At 33.9% G+C, this 23,939-nt stretch overlaps 1 protein-coding gene across 1 annotated transcript in view; it reads left to right on the top strand.

Annotated features, from left to right (window-relative positions):
• The window catches only part of SCaMC (Short Calcium-binding Mitochondrial Carrier), a 58,559-nt gene that overhangs the window by 15,994 nt on the left and 18,626 nt on the right, over positions 1-23,939 (top strand). The window contains exon 4 of the mRNA XM_077444768.1: positions 309-420. Coding sequence (XP_077300894.1) covers positions 309-420 — 112 coding nt within the window. The remainder of the gene's footprint in view (positions 1-308; positions 421-23,939) is intronic.

Genomic DNA, 23,939 nt, shown 5'->3' with positions numbered 1-23,939 from the left:
GGGATGATGGGTAGATGAAATTAGGTAAATGGGTCGGGTGAGATGGATGAGTGTTGCGCAAAACAGATACGAGTGGAAGCGTGTAAAGGCAGTGAATAGTGAATGGCTATAGATGATGATTATAAATATATATATATATATATATATATATATATATATATATATATATATATATATATATATATATCGTTATCTTTAAAGAAAAACGACTTGTAACAATGAGATAGGATCAAAACAGAGAAGAACGGTTAAATTTCGAGATGTTTATTTAAAATCATTGGTTATATCATGTTTGTGTATCTTTTAAGGATGGACCAGGACGGCAGTCTTAACATCAGCTACGACGAGTGGCGGGACTATCTCCTGCTTGCGCCGAGCACCGACATTCACGGTCTCATTTACTTCTGGCGGCATTCAACTGTGAGTTTGCTCAATATATGTACATTTTGTTTAATTATACTGTTTAAGCAGCTGATGGAATCACAACTGTCTGAATTTCCCGGCTACATTTTACCGAATGTACACATTATAAATCGTTTAGATTTATGATACAACTTTCATCAGTTCCATTTTGTACTATTTTTGATTTACAACTGAAAAGACCAAACATTTAATGTCCAGCACTCATCATTGATATCCTATTGCCAGTTTTGCATATAAATGGTGAAAGGTTATGTTGGAAGTCTTTCTTAACCCTTTGAATGCTGACCAACGCCGATCGACGTTTTGCCAACGATTCCATGAGCTTGAAATACGCTGATAGGCGTTGTTTTTTGAGTATGTAAAAAAATAAACAAGAATTCTACTCGCTAAGCCTGGAAAGGCAGCATTGAACATAGATCGTACAATCCGTTTCAATGTTTATAAAGACTTTTACATCGGAATTTCTGAATTTATAACCATAGCAGAATTTCTCAATGGAAATCCCTAACTGCTGAGTATTTTAGATTGTGGCTTGGCATTTAGATTGTGAGCATCATTTTAACAACAATAAAGAAGATGGAACTAGTTTTGCAAAAATACATTCATTAATAGACTTATTTTATTTATTTTATATTGTTGCAAGATATGTTAGAGAGTCTAAACACACCGTTACAGAACTCGAAATCGAAGCGGTAATTATCTAGGGTTTGTTTGGATCAGCTACAATTTTTACACCTGCTTTCTATTGGATTTCTAAATAATTCTAGCTGGAAATGTTGGCGAAATTTTCAGCATGGTGGATAAGACGTCAGCACACAAAGGGTTAAATGAAATATTTTACAGGTGAACATTGGAAATGTTTATTGTGTCTGGAAGTTTGATATGCCGAAGTGCTTGTGGATTATTGGTTTACACTCTCTACTTTTCAAATAATCTAAAAGAGCTTTAATCGAATTGTATTCAAAGCTGATTGACCTCGCCGCTTTGAATTTGGACTTGGAATGAGCGATTAGTGTATGACTGTTGAAATGGTCCAAATCATTGAACCATTCGAGTGCCGTCCTTCAATAATTTACACCTTGTCATCGATTTCCATTGAAGCACGACTGATTTTATTGTTTCGAGAAGAAAAAAAAACTGCAATCTAAATCAGTCTGTGATATTTAATTTGGGATGTCTTTGGCTTCTTCTTATTATTCTCCTACAATTTATGGCTTCGTCGAACACATTTACGTATTCATTTTTATAATAATACCGTCGACCGAATAAATTCCCTTTATATGTATGATGTGTTCTGTCAGTTGATGATTTTCACCAGCTAGAGGAGCGAAAATCGGATCCAAATTGACAGCTCTCGGAGCAGACCTGCCCCTTAGCTCCGTTATCGCAATCTTTAAACCGATACGGGCCTTTGAACATCAGCACTTCAGCTTAAATAAAGTCGGTAAATGATAAATTACTACATATGTTAAAATATCGACGGATTTAGTCACCACTTGAACAATTCATTCAACGAATGTTATATCTTCAGATAAGACAAGCGATCTCGTCTTTTTTTTTTAACACAGGAAACGTTTTCTAATCTAAAATATGTCGTTTGCACACTCCGTCGAAACAGTGGTTGCAAGAAATTTCTGCGGCGAATCTTTAAGCCGACATACATATATTGTAAATATTATGCATCACTTCACGAGAAATCTTTTGCTATCGTCCGACCAATCTAAATTGGTTTCTAGTATGTATCAATGTTGTGCATAGTGCAAAGTATACTCCGTCGCTTACATATACATACATACATATAATAATCAGCTTTTCTGAAAAAAAGTGGTGTTCCGAGTACACTTATGGTGCACTTGAGTGCACATCTTATTTAAAGGATGTACGGACATTATAGAACGAAATACATACATTTTTTTAGTCTTATTCAACATTTCTAAAATAATAAAAGGAAGAATATATTTTGATCAGTATGTACATATGTACTAAACGATCAGTATTTTTTATTCCAAAATTATCAGTATTATATATAAAATCTGGTTAGTAATCAATTTTTTGCGAAATGATACATATAAGAGGCTTGTAAAAAATACTAAAATGTCATTGAAAGTCCGCTTTGAAGGTCAAGGAATTGACCCTTAAAGCCCTCAACATGAGGCCACCATCCCCCTGAAGAATACAGTCTAAGAGACCCTTTCGTCGATATTCAAATGTCAATAGAAAATTTAACATGTCATATGTACATATATAATATCGCTATTCTGTATGTGTGTGTGTGTGTGTCGTACTATAGTAGTTGTTTCGATTCGACATGCATATGTACGTCACAGCTAAAAAAATATCAATAAAACGTACGAATATAATAACAAAAGAAAAAAACTTACTTAATGTGCGCGCGCAGAATACGGTAGGAAAAGCCTGTTCCTCTTGTTCCTGTTGTATCCTGCTCGCGCAAATTAAGTGAGTATGTACCGTTTATCATGCACCCTTTTTTTTATCTTTCGACTTAAGATCTTTCGATTTTCGATCTTTGCCTTCCGATATTTGCGTTTTCGGGCGTTTCACATTCGGGCTCGTGACGTAGACCTGTATTTCATATATGGTTAGTAAAATAACTGAAATGTCAGTGTGACTATTTTTTAGTTGAGAATTGGTTTTGTTATAAATTTCGACGGTTGAATGATCGAGTGCGTTGCCGACACGAATCGCGCCACCCCACGTCGCAACCCGGCTCCTGTCCATTCCCACTCTTCTCATGTTCCACTATCTGTTTCAATTTCGCTTTATTTGATGCCGCATTTGCGGATGGATGCAGCCAACACTTATTTATTTGGTTTTATTTACTTAAGGTTAGGCTAAGATAAGGTTGGTTTTATTTATTTAAGTTTAAGTTAGGTTTGGTTTTATTTATTTAAGGTTATGCTAGGGTTGGTTTTATTTATTTAAGATTACGTTATTAGGGTTAGTAGAACGTTGTATGTAGTTCGAATTCATACGTTGTAATTCGAATTACAAATTCACTGACATTTTTCATCGAAATATGTACTGATCGTTTATATATTTCATGCTGACGCTTTGGTAATATACACTAGTTTTTATAATAGTTTACGTTATTTGGTACTGTTGCGTAGAGGTGGGTGGGTGGGATCCAAGTAAAGGCCGAAGTCGTTTCACAGCATTTATTGGTGATTAAGGAGATACACGCACTGGCAGTGCTCCGTACAGAATGTCTTGATATGGTCTAAGTACCTCCTTATAAAGAACAGGTCGCTCAGGGCATCTTCGACGTCCGGTTACTTCCCTATTGTTTAGCTATGCACCCGGATATGTATTCCCACGACACTCAGTCCCATGGTATGGCTGTCACTTCTGAGAAGGGACCGGGTGCCGTTACTACGCCAATTCGGTGGCCATTGTTTAGCCTACTTGCACTTAGTCTGGAGATAATCCTTGAAACCAATTATAACGGTCGCACAGTGTCAGGGATGCGCCTCGGCCTAATCCGATTATCTTTCTTTTCGGGCGTTTCACTTTCGGTCCCGTGAGGTAGACCCACCTACATATATATTACACCAATTGGAATTCAAAATCAATATTTTTCAGCAAAACGAGGGTCGCTATACATATGTACACAGTGGCGGACTGGGACTGAAATCAGTGCATGCCAGGAGTCAAAGGGGGCCCACCCAGGGTTAAAAGAATTCCAACAAAATAAAGTAAAGGGGACCTTTCCCCCTAGCCCCCTATGCCCCCCCCCAAATTACGTCCCTGAAAAAAATGCATAATATTTTCAATTAATGTTACTCGAAAATCGGGATTTTGGGGAGGAGGCCCCTATCCTATATTTCTATTTACATGGATGTGTCTAGATTAGGAATAGATTTTATATTCGGAAACTTTTTAAAATTGTGTATTTACTATATCTTACTATATCGTCGAAGTATAATCAAATGTTATTTTGAAAGTATGAAGTAAATTTAAATCGCTGGTTGATGATGAATCGTCCTATCAAAATTTTTTTAAGCAATTCAGTTTATATTATTCACGGAAATTTGTTTATTACCTTTTTTTATTTAAGTAGGTAGTTGTTACATGGGTATTATGGGTATATACACAATATTGACGTTGGACAATTGCGTGGGCCCGGCAAAAGGGCCCACGCAATTGTTGAAACTCACTTTTGAGCCTAATAAAAAAAGTTAACCGATCCTTGGGCTGTTAAAGCAGGTATTAGCTGTTTTTGTATATCGTAAGAAATTTGTTTTGTTTAAATATCCAAACTTTAGGTCCCAAAGTGCAATATCCTATAAATTTTTACACACGTGAAATAGTTAAAAAGTTATTTAATTTTACTGAGGGCCCATATTTACTAACAGATAGTGGGGCCCACATGCCATTGGGCATGTTCGCTTGTATGGCCAGTCCGCCACTGTATGTACATATATTATACATTTATGATTTGTTGCTTGACTTGGATTGCATCATTCTCGCGATTTGTATATCTCCAACGTGATCTGAGAATTATCACATGATAATTACAATATACATGCATACACATGTGCGCGTACACATTGTTTGTATATCGTTCACCTCTTCGCGTTTCTAATTATTTATTTTCGTTTGAAATTTTGACTTGGAACGTCCTCAAGATGCCGCGGCGACTTTCGTTTCGAGCAGATTTTTATGCAACGTCGAAATGTATCAAAAGCACGTGTGTTTTGTTCTTTTTTTAGAGCGTTCGTCGTGTCTTGTGTCATATTGTGGGAAAGGCGGACATCTGATCTAACATTCGACCTTTAAGCTAATAATAATACACGGCGTTTACAAATTCTTTTCACCTCCTTGACAGAACTTTTGTAAATATTCGATTCTTGGCTCACCTTTGTCTATTTACCTACGTACAAACGCGTACTAAAATTTTATGTGTATGTATGTATATTTGTGCAGGATATGATAAATATTATCATATTGTGATCGATGTGCATGAGCTCTTTGACTTGTTAACGTGATTTATCGTAATGATTTAATTACCCGATTGTTTGTATGTTGTCGTTTATTTTTATTTTTATTATTTACATACATATACAATGCAGCAACTCAAATTGCTGAATTACGAGACACTGAAAACTTGAAATTAACGAGACATCTATGAATTGTACATACATTTTATTGTACATTAACCCTTTGCCCGCGTCACCAAATTTAGCGAACATGCCCTGCTTTTTTGCGGATTTTGTTATCGCGTTTTCGACTATAAATATAAGTTGTAATATTTTATAAATTATTTTAGCCTATATTGAATTTTTTTGACTACTGCCATCTATTGAATTTGGTAAAGTATACATTTAGTAATATTTTCAATCAAGTTATAAAATTTTAACACAATAGACGGCTCTTATACAGGTTGGAACTTCCAAGACATCTATGCGTGTCTCACGCGCTGAGGGCATGTTCGCTAGGAAATGTATAGTAGTCGTACGCGGTGGAAAGGTTAATCAATACTCAAATAGTGGTGACATAATTGGAAGTTAGGAAGGTTTTTTAGCCAATTTAATCGAGGAACCGTTTCAACAGTGAAATCAGAAAAATTGGCAAACTGTGATAGGAAACGATCGACCTGAAGTAACAAATATCCAAGCCTTACCAGCAGCATTACAGATAAATACTCGGAATAAATTCTTTTCAATCGAGGTCAACTCACAAGATCGAAACCGGCGCCTTTTGGTGTTAGGCAAAACCTATATATGTGGCATAGTGGATAGAGCAATGAGATTGAAATGGCAATGGGCGGGCCACGTGGCTAGAAGAATGGAATAAAAGTGGACTAAAGAAGTGCTTGAATGGTTCCCGAGAGAATGCAAAGGGGTAAAAGGAAGACCGCAGGGAAAATAGGTAGACGAAATTAGGAAAATGTGTCTGGTGAGATGTATGAGAGTTGCTCAAAACGGAAACGTGTGTCAAAAAGGGTGTTGGAGAGGGCTTCACCCAGTAATGGATGGTGAATGGCTGTAGATGATGATGACGATGATATATGTATATATATATATATATATATATATATATATATATATATATATATATATATATATATATATATATATATATATATATATATATATATATATATATATATATATATATATATATATATATATATATATATATATATATATATATATATATATATATATATATATATATATATATATATATATATATATATATATATATATATATATATATATATATATATATATATATATATATATATATATATATATATATATATATATATATATATATATATATATATATATATATATATATATATATATATATATATATATATATATATATATATATATATATATATATATATATATATATATATATATATATATATATATATATATATATATATATATATATATATATATATATATATATATATATATATATATATATATATATATATATATATATATATATATATATATATATATATATATATATATATATATATATATATATATATATATATATATATATATATATATATATATATATATATATATATATATATATATATATATATATATATATATATATATATATATATATATATATATATATATATATATATATATATATATATATATATATATATATATATATATATATATATATATATATATATATATATATATATATATATATATATATATATATATATATATATATATATATATATATATATATATATATATATATATATATATATAGATTATATACGTATTCCATAAATAAACCAATAATATCAACAACTTTTTTATATTAAAATTTTATCAATTTTATTTTGTATACATCGGGTAGTAAGTTTACTGACAAGTGCATTTACTGTAATATGTATAATTTAAGATGTCCAAGACTCCAAGGTACAATCTCTTATACATACCTCGACATATGTATATTGCACACACTGTCTGTACAAATTCGTTTTATATATACCACACATGTCCAATGTGGTATAAATAAAATATATAATAAACTAGCTGAACCCGGCATGCTTTGCAATGCCACAATAACGCATGCAATTCCCATTCCCGTTCCACAATCATTCAATTTTATATATAGGTATAGATATATTTGTTGACGTGAGCCATCCGCTGTGTATTTGTGGTACACCCCTGAATGGTCAGTACATTCGAGTGCGAGGTAGGCGTGGCGCGATTATTGTCACAATCGCGGCGTGATGCGTTGAAGGCGGGATAGCTTTACTTTCGCGTCAGTAAAATCGTAATTACGAATATTATTATTAACACACCTTAAGCGGGCGAATTTTTTTTGCGGCGACTAGCGGTAGATATAATAATAAATACAATAGATTATAAAAATCGTTCAGCATTAAAACTCATACAAAAAAAAAACTCCATATACTAAATGTAGTACTGCGTATCCCGCCTTCCGCGATGAACCAATGTCAAACGTAATACTACGTATCCCGCATTTCTCGTCAAATTCATATGAAACGTAGTACTACGTGACCCGCTTAAGGTGTGCTAGGGCGGTTTCAGACTAGCGTTTTATACGCGCGTATAATCTCGTTTTTTGAAGTGCATGTAGGCGCGTATAGGTGCGTCGTTTTCCATACGCGCAACTCGTACGAGCGTATACGCGCTTATAAGCTCGTATTATCCATGTTGATACTAAATCACCACTACCGGTTGGAGCGAACACGCTGGAATAAGCCCGTGTACGCGAGTGCGGTTTTTTGAAGCGCGTGTAAGCGCGTATGCCGAAACGATGTACGCGCAGAAAAATACGCTAGTCTGAAACCGCCCTTAAGAGTTTTTTCCCCGTTTTTTTTCACAGTAATCTTCCGGACATACTTACGACAAATCCCGAAAGTTTCATCGTAATCGGTTCAGTGGTTTAGGAGCCTATTCGAGACACACACACACAGAGACATTCAATTATATATATATATATATATATATATATATATATATATATATATATATATATATATATATATATATATATTTTGGTCAGGATGGTCCAAATCTTCATATTATTTTGCCTATAATTGGCGTTATTGTGTATTGCTTTAGTTCAAGCGGCCAATAACTATGTATACACTGTAGCGGTTTTTCTTTCTATGCAGTTATATGCATACTGGACGACGATAACATAGAAAATCTAACAAAACTCTATAATAAAATATATTTATCAGGCGAAGTACCTAGCGATTGGTTACAATCCATATTTATCCCGTTGCCCAAAAAGAGTAACGCGAGGACGTGTAGCGACTTCAGAATAATTAGCCTAATGAGTCACACATTGAAGATCCTACTAAAGATAATACAGGGCAGAATTTACTCACGGTGTGAAGAGGCGATTAGCAGAGAGCAGTTTGGGTTCAGACAAGGTTTGGGTACCCGAGAGGCCCTTTTCTGTATGAAAACACTACTCCAAAGATGCAGAGAAGTCCGTAAACCTGTGTACATCTGCTTTATAGACTTTGAAAAGGCCTTTGACCGTGTCCAACACGCTCGCCTGATGGAAACATTAAAAAATATTGGCCTGGATGACAGAGATGTCAGATTGCTACGAAATATTTATTGGAATCAGACTGCAGTAGTACGTGTCGATGATCAATTCACTGATGAGATTCCTATAGAACGGGGCGTCAGGCAAGGATGCATCCTATCACCTACTCTTTTTAACACCTACACCGAATCCATCTTCCACGATGCTCTCCAAGAGGCGGAGGGCATCAAGGTGGGCGGCGAGACGATCACCAATATAAGATATGCTGATGACACGGCACTAGTCGCTGAAAATTTAGCAGACCTGCAAAGATCTCTAGACCGTGTACATCAAGAAAGCAATCGAAGAGGTCTGCGCATAAATCTAAAGAAAACAAAATTTATGATAGTAGATAGAATGCAAACAGACACCGGGAATCTAACCTTGGATGGAGAGGTGATAGAAAGAGTAAAAAGATTCAAATACCTGGGTACCTGGCTGAATGAAGAGATGGACCCAGATGAAGATCTAAAAATCCGCATCGAGATGGCTAGAACAGCATTTGTAAAAATGAAGGCGGCCCTTACAAACAAGCATCTCAATCTTCATACGCGGTTGAGATTCGCGAAGAGCTACGTCTGGACAGTATTACTACACGGATGTGAGACGTGGACTCTGAAAACCAAGATGATCAGCCGCATTGAAGCTTTTGAGATGTGGGTCTATAGGCGTATGCTGAAGATTCCGTGGACCAAAAAGATATCAAACGAAGCTGTCCTCGGCATGATGGGGAGAGGCAGGGAACTTGTTTCTGTCATCAAGCGGAGAAAGATGGAGTACCTCGGACACATGATACGGGGTCCAAAATACGAATTTCTCCGTTTGATAACCATGGGGAAAATAGAAGGAAAAAAATGGATTGGCAGGAAAAAGTTATCTTGGCTTCGAAACATGCGCATGTGGACCGATATGAGCGCCGAAGAGCTGTTCCGAGCCGCTGAAGACCGATGCGGATATATTCAAATAATCGACGAGGTGGTCGCCAACGTCCGGATGCGGACAAGGCATTAACAAGAAGAAGAATATGCATACTAGTGAATAGCCCGATGAAACATCATCGCATGGGTATAAAATTATTATATACTCTTATAAAACTAAAAAAAAAAATCCGGAACCGGAACCGTTATTTTCGTAGACTCTCATAGATAGTTTTCAATTCTTTATTTGTAATAATTTTCGATTCTTAAAAATACGCAGACTCCCATGGAGAGTTTTCAATTATTTATTTAAAGACTTCCTATTTTTTTCTATTATTATTAGCTATCGCCCCGAGCGATACTGCAAATCGAAATCGATTCACTCGATCCATGACACCCGACTCCTTCCGACTTCTTCCGACAACTACCGAAGATATGACTCCGTTTTGATTGGTTGTCCATACGTTCTGTACGATTATTGAATATTACCGTTATTTAGAGCAGCCTTTATATCCGTATCATGGTGTACTGGTCAGTGTATATTGATCTGGGCGCGATGGGGGTAGGTTCGAGTCGGCGTCCTGGAATTGATTTTATTTTTTCAAATATCGCTAAAATATAAATTAATTTCAATTTCAATAATTTCAATTAAAAATATATATTTAATTGTTTTATATGAAAAGAAAAAAAAATGGTTCAAAACTTCGATAAATGAAATTATTAAAATTACGTATTTTTATATGGCGAGAAGGAATATTTCAATTAATGTTTAAAAAAAAAAGGCGAAATGAAAAATTGGATTTGGCACGATGTCCGAGACCATTACCTCATTAGACCCATATTCAGGCTATTTGGGGTGAACGGTTCGAGTCGCGACAAAGTCGTCTCGTCGAAAAATGAATTAATCGATTTTTATCGATTCGTTCATTATGTTCGGCGAGAGTTAGGACACACACACACCCACACACACACACACACACACACACCCACACACACACAGATTACCGTCTTTATATATATGATTCGGCGTCACCCAAGATAAAATTCATCCTAGAATAACTTATCGGTGTTTAAGCGGTTCAAATTAATGTGTGGCATCGATTGTGATGGATGTGCGAAATTTGCCTTTTGAAATTGGTGAGCGGGTCGGAGTTGGCACACACAAGCGGAACACTTCCGCAGTGGTTATTTTAGTATGAAAAATAAATTAACAAACGCAGACAGTCTCGTCTAGTTGCCCAATCATCGTTAAGACACGTCTGCTGTCAGGAATTTCCATTTTGGACATTCCAATTGATTTTTTTTCTTAATTTTCCGATTCCGATATGTACATATGTACAGATGGGTGATGAATTGAAGTTGGCAGCGGCCATGAATGACTTATTTTTCAGTTTATATATATTTTGAACTCTGAAACAGTCCAGATTCTATTCTATACATAGTATGAGACTTGTGTAAAATTTACATGTTGTCGCATTCACCCCCCACTCGACCCGCGATGGCCAATTACATTTCGTTTCAGTTTCGTATTGCACATTGGTGAATAAATTCAACATTGGTCGTATTTTGAAATATCTACGAATTCGAATACGTATATCAATATATTATATTAATGAAAATTTATATTTATATTCCTTCTTTTTTACTCTTCGGCTCGCGTCCTTCGACACCTAAGACTTTGGCTTCGACTCACCTGATATCATCACTCATATTCATACGTAATACGCGAAAAAAAATTAAACACTTTTAACAGTTGACCGTTGTCAATAGCGGAACACTGCAAAGTTGTCACTTTTTGTATCTATTCGAATGATCGTTTCATATTTTTAATGGTCACTTTATAATGCCAAAATATTTTATTCGATGCACTATACGAGATTGTTTAATTGCAGCGAAAATAATGCAAATTTTTAATGCACAAACATTTTTTTTAAGATACAAAGTATTTTTCTCGATGTACAGTTAATTTGCACCAGTTGTTTTTTTCCTCTTTTTGGATTTCGTTCATAACACCATTTATGCAGGCGGTCGTGGTATACTGCTGCAAAAAATCAAAGGATGTTTTGAATTTGTGACTTGTCCGTTCTAGATATACGACCTCAACTAAAGTCATTAGCCAGCAGCATAGCTCGGTCGTTAAGCTTCTGCCTAACACCGAGAGGCGCCGGGTTCGATCCCATGAGCCGACCTCGAGTATATCTGTAGTGCTGCTGGTCAGACCTGGATAATTGTGACTCCAGGTCGATCGTTTCCTATCAGAGTTTGCCAATTTCTCTGATTTCATTGTTGAAACGGTTCCCGATTAAAATTGGCTAAAAACCTTCCTACCTACTATGTCACCACTATTTGAGTATGATTAATGTACAATTCATAGATGTCTCGTTAATTTCCGAGTTTTTCCTTTTTTCCTGTCAAACCCCCCCCCCCCCCCTTGATAAAATCCTGGCTACGCCACTGCCTGTAATACCTTCCTGGTATAAAATGTAATAAAAAAATAAATATTTTACGCTCGCTGTTTTCCATGTCCGTAGCTTTCGGCGTGTCCCTCTTTCGTGACACATTTTCTATGTGGATTTTTCGTGTGCGGTTTCGTTATGGAACCACTTCAATATGTACATATTAGGCTTTTCAGTGTATCACGCGCCGTCAATGACGATTTATTTAGTTCACGTGATGCATGACAATATCACTAATTTCATTATCACCACTTACTTATTCAGCGACATTCGTCCAAAGTGAGCTCTAGGGTAAAATGGAAGAACGAACAAAGAAACAAATAAACCAACGACCCGCGGCGGGGGTCTTCGTGTGTGACCTGAACTGGATCAGCCGCGAGCTAGATAATCATATATATATATATATATGTGTGTGTGTATGTAGTGTTGAAATTGAACGAAAGGCTGATTACGACCGATTGTAGAGAGGGGATGGAAAGTGGCAGAGGGCGCAAAATCAGAGTAGTAGAAGTTAGCCTTCCACTGGGGGCGGTTGGTCGCTAAACTACCGCGTGGTGTCGTTTTAATAAACAACATGACTGAAAACGCACGTTTTTGATCTTCAATTCCACCACCACATCCCATCGTGGTCCTGAACAGCGTCAAATGTTTAGGAATTACACCCACATACATATGTAGTCATATATACACACCCGTCAACTTGTTTGTTCCACACATTTCCATAAATTTTTTCGTGTTGCGCAACTAGTCGGCCGACAAAGTTGCACGGTGCGGCCCGGCCCATAGGCTATGTAGTATTAACTACCAAATTTCGTGGTTTGAGGCTGAAAACTGTGGATTTGCATATATATATATATATATATATATATATATATATATATATATATATATATATATATATATATATATATATATATATATATATATATATATATATATATATATATATATATATATATATATATATATATATATATATATATATATATATATATATATATATATATATATATATATATATATATATATATATATATATATATATATATATATATATATATATATATATATATATATATATATATATATATATATATATATATATATATATATATATATATATATATATATATATATATATATATATATATATATATATATATATATATGCAAATCCACAGTTTTATATATATATATACATATATACATACATACATACGTACATACATACATACATACATACATACATACATAAATACATTCATCGCACAATCGATAAGTTTAAGGATGATGGTTGAAAATTTTCATCAAATTCATAATAATAATAATAATGTTTACGTGTTAAAACATTTGCTCTTATCGGCGATCTAATGTAGCGTGAGACGAGAACCGAGCATGCTGTCGCATTCGTGCATTGTGTAACATTTTAAGGACGTAAAATAATTGCTTTATTTTTTTTAATTATTTCTTATTTAACTTTATAATATTGTTATAATATAATTAAATGTAAGGTCTTAAAAATTACTTTTAACGTCTAAAAAATATAAATTTTTATTAATATGAAATATGTATATACACATACGTATTCCATAAATAAATTCATAATATCAACGACCTACGTATTTTATATTAAAATTTTATTAGTGTAAATATTTCAAAATACGAAACAAGAACTCAAAACTAATAAAAAATTAAAGTCAAATTCACAATGTCGTATTTCTTGACCAAAATGCAATGCGAAACTGAAACGAAATGTAATTGGCGATTGCATATTCGAGGGGGGGGGGGGGGGGTGAATGCGATGACAGCACATTTTACACAAGTCTCATGCTAAATCGGTTCGACTGTAATTATTTTTATGTAAAACCGTTGCGGTAATTGTAACGAAAAGTGCGTGCACCGTTTTTCCCCTGTTTATTGGCAACGAATTTCACGAAACAACTTGGAAGTTTCATATGATCTATGCTGAACTAGGTAGTTGAGTGGTTATTGAACAACACTCATTGTTGATTTTATCCAATATGAGTGTCGTTCTGCACGAGTGTGTTATATGCCCATATTTCTATTGGTGCGATGATTATTCCGCAAAAGGTGATCGCGCGTACGTCACTAAAATCTCGAACGCGGAACATTTGGCACTGGAAAATTCCATCAATCGAAAGGGGCCCGCGCAAAATATTGTACTAACGAGAACTCGAGTGCCAGATATTCCGTATTCGCGATTTTTGTGGCAACGATTGTCGTGCGCGCAATTTGCGCAATAATCCGTTTACCATTTGTATTATGCTTATATGTATGGCCACAGTGACGCGTTAGAGTATTCTGTAATGTCACTGGCTAATATGTTAAATAATAAATAAATAAATTTCGACCGTGCGTGGCCTTATATACATTGGATTTTTTAATTGAAATATTTATTTCAAATTTTTCATATGCAACACATTCTAATATTTAATAGTCTTCAACTGTTGTTTTTTAAATGACGAAGTTTTTATAAATCCGACTAAATTATGATGAAATACAAATGGGTTTTCCTAGAATGCGTTCAGTATGTATTATATGAATGAAGATAAGAATCTGTATTGTAAATCTGTGACGATTTGTTTGAATGTTCGCTAGTTTTATCGTTTAAATTTGATCTATCACATTATTTCAATTCCGTGTAAAATTTCAAGTCATCGTCATTGTATACAACAATAATTGAATTATGTATGAAGTTTGCAGCATGTGCTGATTAAATTTTTGATTCTGAATAAATAATACCGCACGTGAAAAGCAGTACGAAAAGTCTTCTTTGGTATATTCTATTATATGTATATGGACACATTCATATTTTATTTTATTTTCACACACATATATACCAGGAAGGCCTAACTGTTAAATCCCAGTGCGCCTTCGTGGCCAATTTCAAACATTGCCGCATTTTTTATTACATAAATCGCTGAATTTCGATATACTTGAAAACTCAAAATTAACAAGACATCTATGGATTCATTGTACATAAATCATATTCAAATAGTGGTGACGTAGTGGGTGGGATGGTTTTTGGCCAATTTGATAGAGGAACCGTTTCAACAATGAAATCAGATAAATGGGCAAACTCTGATAGGAACGCACTACGTATTATACTCGGAATAAAATCCTTTCAATCAAATCCGGCAACCTCTCGGTAAATTGGCAAACTCTGATAGGAAACAATCGACTTGGAGCCACAAATATCCAAGTCGGACCAGCAGTATTCAAGATAATAGAATAAATTCTTTTCAACCGAGGTCAGCACACGGGATCGAACCAGGTGACCTCTCGGTTCTTTGCATAAACGAAGCCTCGGTGCTTTGCATTACGGAAAATGCCGAGCCATGCTGCTGGCACTTTCCGTAATGTGTACGCGGCGTAGACTTACCAGCAGTAGCCGACACAATCTAGTACATGTCACCGTAACGTATCAAGCAAAACCGGTTTTCTCTGGCCACTGTGGAAATATTCACACACGACGTGACGTCATAGTAGCGATTGCACGCGTACTAACAAAAATGCGCATGCGCATATGAATATTTTCGGAAACGTCATATTGATTCGACGTAAGCAATATTGCGCCGTATCGTCGTGCTCTGAAATTTATATATAAGCCGATTTTGTCTTGCACTCAAAACTTGTCTGAACGTGCACTGCTGTATAGTATGAATAGAAGTAGTCTTCCGTGCCGGGATGTTGCCTTGCAGTTCTGCGTAGTATGAATGGACCTTTATCGTTCGAAAATGTTCGTTTTGACTGGATTTATTGGATATATTTGTATTAAATATTTGAAAATGTTTACACAACGGCTTGCGATTAAAGTTTTGCATGCATATTTGAAACGGATAGGTGTGGACTTATTAAGTGATATTAAAATAGACTTTTTAATGTTTCGTAAGAATTTAAATTTTACCATAGACATACATTATATATATATATATATATATATATATATATATATATATATATATATATATATATACATATATACATACATACATACATACATACATACATACATACATACATACATACATACATAAATACATTCATCGCACAATCGATAAGTATATATATATATATATATATATATATATATATATATATATATATATATATATATATATATATATATATTACTATTAATTATATATTACTAGTAATTATTATATTACTATTTATTGTTGTCATATCCATTGCCTATGTATTTGAATTCATAGAAAAATATATACTGTAATATTTTTTTTTTTTTTTAAGAAACATTTGAAATACATATAAGAAAAATGCCCTATTTTGCATGTTTTTTTAAAATTCGTATCTCGCCTTAATTTAAAAATATAAATAATCTTTTTTAATCGTAAAACATGTTAAATAGTTGAAATCAAATAATAAAACAAAAAAACTTGTGTATAGCTTCATGTAATTAAAAAAAATCGAAAACATCGAACTGTACATGTCTGTTGATTTGAATTTTGATTCAGCTGTTTGATTTTGATTCGGTCTGTTGGTTGCACTTTGAACTACTATGTAAATGTTTGTCTCTTCGCAAATTATTTTGCATGATTTGCAATCATCGTTGTTATCGTAGATCACCGCTCATACATAAATTACACATTACGAAGCTTTTCTTAAATATAATGTATATTTTATATTTTATAGGTGAATATTGGAAATCTTTTATGAACGTTTATTGGGGATATGTAATATCGTGATGTATATACATATGTACGTGAAGCATATGTAATATCGTTGATATGACTATCAAAACTTCATTTACAGGCAATCATTCAAATTGACCTTAATTTGATCATTTAATTATTGTATACCCAAATTGAATAAAATTAATATAAATTGGCTGTGGTTTCAACAAGACGATGCCACATTCCATACAATTTTATCAAACAATACATTCCATTAAAAGTCATCAAACAATCGTTCATTATTAACGATCGCACCATTTCCAAGGCAATTAACCCTTTGAATGCTGACAAACGCCGATCGGCGTTTTTCCAACAAGTTCAAGAGCCTGAAATACGCCGATCGGCGTTTTGCCAACAAGTCTGAGAGCCTGAAATATGCCGATAGGCGTTGTATTTTGAGTATGTAAAAAATAAACAAGAACACTACCCGCTAAGCATTTCCAGGTAGCATTAAAAAAAACGCATTGAACATTGGTCGTCTAATCCGTGTCAATGTTTATAAAGACTGGTTTACACCGGGATTTCTGAATTTATAACCATAGCAAAATTTCCCGATTTAAATCCCTAACTGTTGAGTGTTTTAGATTGTGGCTTGGCATTTAGATTGTGAGCATTACATTTTAACAACAATGAAGAAGATGGAACTAGTTTTGGAAAAATACTTTCACTAATACACTTCTTTCGTTTATTTTATATGTTTGCAAGGTATATTAGAGAGTCTAAACACACATTTACAAAATTCGAATTCCTCGGCGGTTATCTTGGGTAGTGATTTAGGGTTTGTTTTAATTAGCAACAATTTTTATACCTGGTTTCTATTTAATTTCTAAATAATTCTAGTTGGAAATGTTGGCGAAATTTTCAGCGTGGCGGGCTTTCTACATAAAAGACATCAGCACTCAAAGGGTTAATTAATTTTCAAAATCGTGCGTTTTGAACTACATATTTTGGACTATTTTAAATTTCATGCTTATTTTAAGACAAATAATTAAATAATAAGACATCTAGTTGTTATATGTGTATAAACAATGGGGTAACAAAGATGTCCCGGGCGCACCAGTTTTGAGGGCGCTAAGAAAAATTTGTCTCAAAATCTCACATTTTGCAGTAATTTAGGTACAATATGAGCGGGTGATGAATGAGTGAATAAAATTCGCCAAAAACATTAATGTTTATTAGTGTTATTCGTAATCCGTCTGTCAAACATGCATTTTTCTAGGTTTTGACTAAGAAACTGACATATATGCCGAAAGTAGGAGATGGGTCAACCTTTTTGTTTTTTGCTCTCTTGATTTGCTGCAATAGTGAACCATTTTTTGTGATCTCTGATCATCTTCATCATCTGACATCCACTGCCTCTCCAATACACTTCCATTCCAAATTCATCCACCCATCTAACTTGTGGCTTTTCTGGCACCCTACATTATCTCGGGTAGAATTTGAGCACTTCTTTTTTCCATTCTTCTGGCTAGATGACCTGCCCTTCGCCATTTCAATATCTTCACTTGATCAACTTTGCTTGTTATATAATACTTGTCACCCACACGTTCCGTTTCCCATTTCTCGTCGTTATGCCAAGCGTTCGAGATGGATTGTCATACATTGTATAGGTAGATTGATTCCCGATAGTGTGGTTATACTATCGAGTCTTCTTAGGTTTTAGATATTGATAATTTAAAACTGTAATAAATCATTGAAATAATTCCACAGCTGATTCCGTTGCATCCTTGTCATGTTAATTTATTTATTTTATTATATTGAGCTTTGGACTCCGATCAAACAGACTGATTTCAATAATCTTTTCTACGTCATCACGTTATGTACGTGTAATTGCGATAAACATATCACATTTGATGCCGAAAGATATCACGCTAATTTCCATACCAGACACAAGACTAGGCGAATGATCACGACTCGTGATCGCAATCTGAAGAAAAGCAGTATAATTCGGATATTTGCAAATACATATGTACATATTTATCAGAGCAGACTATCATTGCGTGTACCAAATAGAATGACTAGATGTAATGAGCTCCTTTACATACCTAATACTTTTTCTAATTATGGAAGAAGCTCATTCATCTGGCGTGCAAGCTCCACCGTCAACACACTAATCTTAACAATTTCTATGTTTGACTTATTTAATATTAATGCTATACAAGCTAGAGTAATTATTGCAAATTTGTTTTTCGATGATTAATTTTAATGAAAGTTTATGATTATGATTATGAATTTTTATTTTGATGTATTTATTTTGTCTTTTTGTTTTTTGTTATATATTATATTTTTTATATTATTTCATAATTTTTATCATATTATTATTCTTATTATTCTGATATTTTTATTATACTGTTATTTCTATTTTTTTTCTTTTTTTGTTTTCTTTAACTATCTTACTCTATTATCATTTTTGTTTCTTATTTTAAATGTTTGAGCTTTTCTTTTTTTACCTATATGTGAAAATTATTAATGGTTTACTTAACATAATTATATTTTTCTTACTATCAATCTAATAAACTGTAAACTGTAAATTTTCCAAATAAATAAAATAAATAAATAAATAAATATTTATGTAGATGAGAATTCGTGTGAAGACTATTCCGTTACTTCTTCAAATATTTTTCAACATCAGTTCAGAAGATTCTTTGAAGAACGTTCTCAGCTGTTAATAATCGACTTAATACTAAGGATCGGCGCCAGAGTGCTTTTGCCCAAAAAAATGCCCCAATTTCTATTGTGAACCTTTTTTTTTGCTCTCTAGCTTTGTAGGACAATAGTAATCAACCCTCTTTCCTGGAAAATAGAACCCGAGCGCCGAACTCTGCTTATAGGGCGAAATCACACAGCGGTGAATGTGGCACGTGGTTTTTTTTAGTTAGTTTTAAACATTTAGAACAAATGTGACGTTCATGGCACGCATGCATGGCACACGGTGGAACACGGCCTTTCAAAGCGGCACTTTCGACCTACATATGTCGTTGAAATTGTATGGCAGTGGTGAACGGTGTATCCCATATTCGTTAATCGATCACTGTCAAAGCAAGCATACAATTTTACCGAAAATGGTCCAAAGGGTGGGTCATTTTGGTATAGATCACTGTCAAGCAAGGATAAATACTACCATAAAATTTCAACGAAAGTGTCATTTTGAAAGGACGTGTGCCGTGCATGCGTGCCATGAACGTCACATTTTGTCTACACATGCAAGCATCTGTAAGGGTGAAAACACACAGCGATGCTCGTGGCACGTGATACTTTTAAACATGCGAAAAGCATGGTCCGTACCTTGCACATATTCATGGAACGCCCTTCACGCCCCGCCCCAAAATGACCCTTTGGGGTGTTTTCGGTAAATTTGTATCCTTGCTTGACAGTGATCGATAACGGTGTATGTTATATCGATATTTGAAGAAATAGTCAAAGAGACCACCCACAGCGGGGAGCCATGCACTCAACGTGTTGTTCTTCCCTGTGTGATTTCGTCGTAGTGCTAACGAAACAATCGACAAATTGTACAAATTGACTAGCAGCGATGGACGTACTTGAAATTTAATATTTTTTTCGATTCCAGACGGCATTTGACCCAAGACCTCTGTGCTGGTAAACAATCGTGTAACTAATGGTAATGAGCTACACAGCATGGATATTTTCTTTAGAAATTGAAATTGACGGGCTCCATTGGGGGGATCGTTATACTTGACGTTTTCTCGGAGCTCATTAAATTGATCTATTCATCAAGATGGGTATATATTAATAATAATATTATATTTTTTTCCAACTTAATGTAACTGCTCGCATTAGTTACGTTTTTGTCTTTGGCTATTTGGAGTTACGTTTATTTGAACTTGCTGATTTTATTCTTTGGATTGCTCTGATTTTCGAGAATCCAGGAACACAGTTCATACCATTTCTGCGATGAAAGAGCGTAATTAATAAACAAGTAAGGTCGTTGACCAATTTCCGGGCGTTGACAATTGCCAAGAGCCACGACTTCCTAACAAAACACGTACAATATGTAACCTTCAGATCTGTAGTAGGCGAAGATCTCACACTTCTTAATAGTATTGTGTATTTGAAATTTGGACTGATGATTCATCATATGGTCGAGACGGATTCGGATGACGTATATAACGACTAGTATTTCAAAATTTCAAATAAATAGTCGTTTCTTGATTACATTCGGTCGTTATCTATTCAACGAAATATTATATGCATGAAATGGTTCTGCATCGTATGTATGTATATAAAAACTTCTGAATTTGAGAAATGCACCGCTTATGATATATTTTTTACTAGTTTTGGAAAATTTTAACGGTGAGGTTCTGGGATCTTTACCTGCCCATTGGCGACGATTTTTTACCTGCTCATCGCTTACTAAAGCTCCAACTTTTTGCGTTAAAGATTAAGTTCTTGGATGTAATAAATGAATGATAAATTGTAATGGTTTCTGCTCCACCAGTGCCAGTCAAGAATTATCAGAATGCCTAGAATTTTCGGATAACAATTATCAGATGTAATGTAATAAACCAATTTACAGATGTAAATTGGTGTCTTTCGTAGAATTTTATCAAAGTCGCTAAATATGATGGAAAGCAATCTTTCATAATGAGAATTTTTGTATACCAATTTTGTATACATTTTCAATTTCTACAAATAACTGCTTTTTAGTTGTAAACAAATTTGTTTCATCAACATCATTGATTTTTACAAACCTCCTTTATGTTTCACTTTATTAATATTTGATTAATTAGATTTCGTCACCGTATTAATAATTAAACCAGTAAATTCGCTAAATTGAATAGTGTGTAATTCTTATTTTGATTTTAAATCCCATTCATATGTAAAGGTTTTTTTTCAAATTTAGGTATAACCCAGTGCCACTACATTCGGCTCGTCCGATAACCCCTTGGGATTTACGATTTCAAAATGACATATGTAGATAGCACGGTAGTTTATTGTTTACCTGATACGGCATTAGAAAATAAACCAGTTTTTGCAAATTATGGAAAATAATATACTTTAGGGTAGGCTCGGGCATATTTTAGACATTTATAATCTGGAAGCCGTTCGAATCACTTCAATATATCACAACTTAAAAAGGTGAATTTTTTTTTTAAAGAACTTTAAAGTTTCATGTATTCCGAAAAATTATAATTTTGTTTGATTCATAATAATTGTAAACAATTAATTAACGCTATTCAACTTCAACTTCACTTCGGTTATAAAAAGTTTTTAGAAATTTTGCGCATGTTCGCTTTTTTCCGTATGCATATTTTTTCTGACCGCTTTTCTCCAATGCTGAATAATTAATTTACCCTATTGCAGCATTTTGATCAATTTTTTAAATTAAGCCTAATTAACCTTTGACATAACAATATACACCAAAGTATTAAAACAAATTTTAAATGGCGTTATTTTATAAAATGCAGAGTTTAAGTTCGTCAAAAAGAATACGATTTCGACCATAAATATGTACATTTTTTTAGCATTGGGTTCATTTTGAAATATATCTGGAGTGTAAATCATTACATTTTGATATATTTTTTTCAATATTTTATATTTTTACAAGGCTCTTTTATATTTCACTTCGAAAACGATCCAGCTGAAATCCCTCGTTTAAAACTTAGAACGTCAACGATATAAATTTAAATCTCATCCGATAGTTCGATGGTGAAAAATAATCGTTACATACACGTTTATTACAAGCATTTTATTAGCTTCGCTCGTTTATTTATACATTAATCTAATTACATATATCAGGCTTCTTCTCAAATGAGAAAAAGACAGATCTGCATACATCGGGTATATTCGAGTCGCTCTTAGTTAGTAATTCGATAACTAGCGGGGAAGTTGGGAAAAAAATTGAAAAATTTTTTTCCCTACGATGCAGCGGTACCTACCTACCTACTAAGAGAAACTGTGCATGCGCCAAAAGGGAGACCAGTATAAGAGGTGAGGGCGGATCTAGTGTATTATACATCAATGGTTTTAATAGATTGTAAGTTCCTAAGTATGATTTAAAGGCGGTAGCGATAAGTCACATTTTTGACTGTTCGCTTGCATATTCTTGTTGATCGATGAATCAATGCGAGAGAAAGAGACAGCTATTGTTTTCGTCGCTTTTGGCTCGTGGCTATTGAGTCATGCAGTCGCCTGTTGGCCTTACCTATGTGCGTTTGCATGTCGATGTTTGTCGTTATTTTTTAATACAAAAATAGTCAAAAAACACGCTATATAGGACTAAAAAAATTATATTGATGTATAAAATGATTAATAAGATATATATTGAACCCATTTGTATTGAGAAAAGTTGTAAAACTCGACCCCGGTTCGGGACACGTAAAATCGGAATTGGATTTGCTTGAATTTTTAACCACTTCGACTCCAAAAAACTTCCAAAATTGGAAAATAAAAGATAGTTTATTGGATTTGAATATGAAAAATTATCATTATTATAATCAGTCCCTCTGATTTCTGTTATCTTTAAAACTATGTGTTTCATCGATCGACAAAAGTTGTGAAATGACCGGAATACGTAATCGCGGGGCTCGTCCAGATATGACGTCGATTGTTGAAAGTTTTGATAAAATAGAACCGGTGCAATGTTTAAATTCAAACGAAAACAAAAGAAGTATGTGCATATGTATTTATTTTGTCATCTATCAATTCAGACATCAACGTAACGATACTTTATCAAGTGTTTGAATCCCCGCGCTCGCTTTCGCATACGAACACCTGCGTCGCAAACCTTTTTACGTTCGCGTGCTAATATTTACAAAAAACAATAAATGTATGTCTTTGAAGGTTTCTGGAATGGTATTCGAAGTTCATACTGTTTTTTC

The sequence above is a fragment of the Arctopsyche grandis genome, chromosome 2, assembly GCF_051622035.1.
Source record: "Arctopsyche grandis isolate Sample6627 chromosome 2, ASM5162203v2, whole genome shotgun sequence".
Classification (NCBI taxonomy): domain Eukaryota; kingdom Metazoa; phylum Arthropoda; class Insecta; order Trichoptera; family Hydropsychidae; genus Arctopsyche; species Arctopsyche grandis.
Note: the sequence above shows the minus strand (reverse complement) of the source record. Positions and strands in the feature narration are given on the sequence as shown.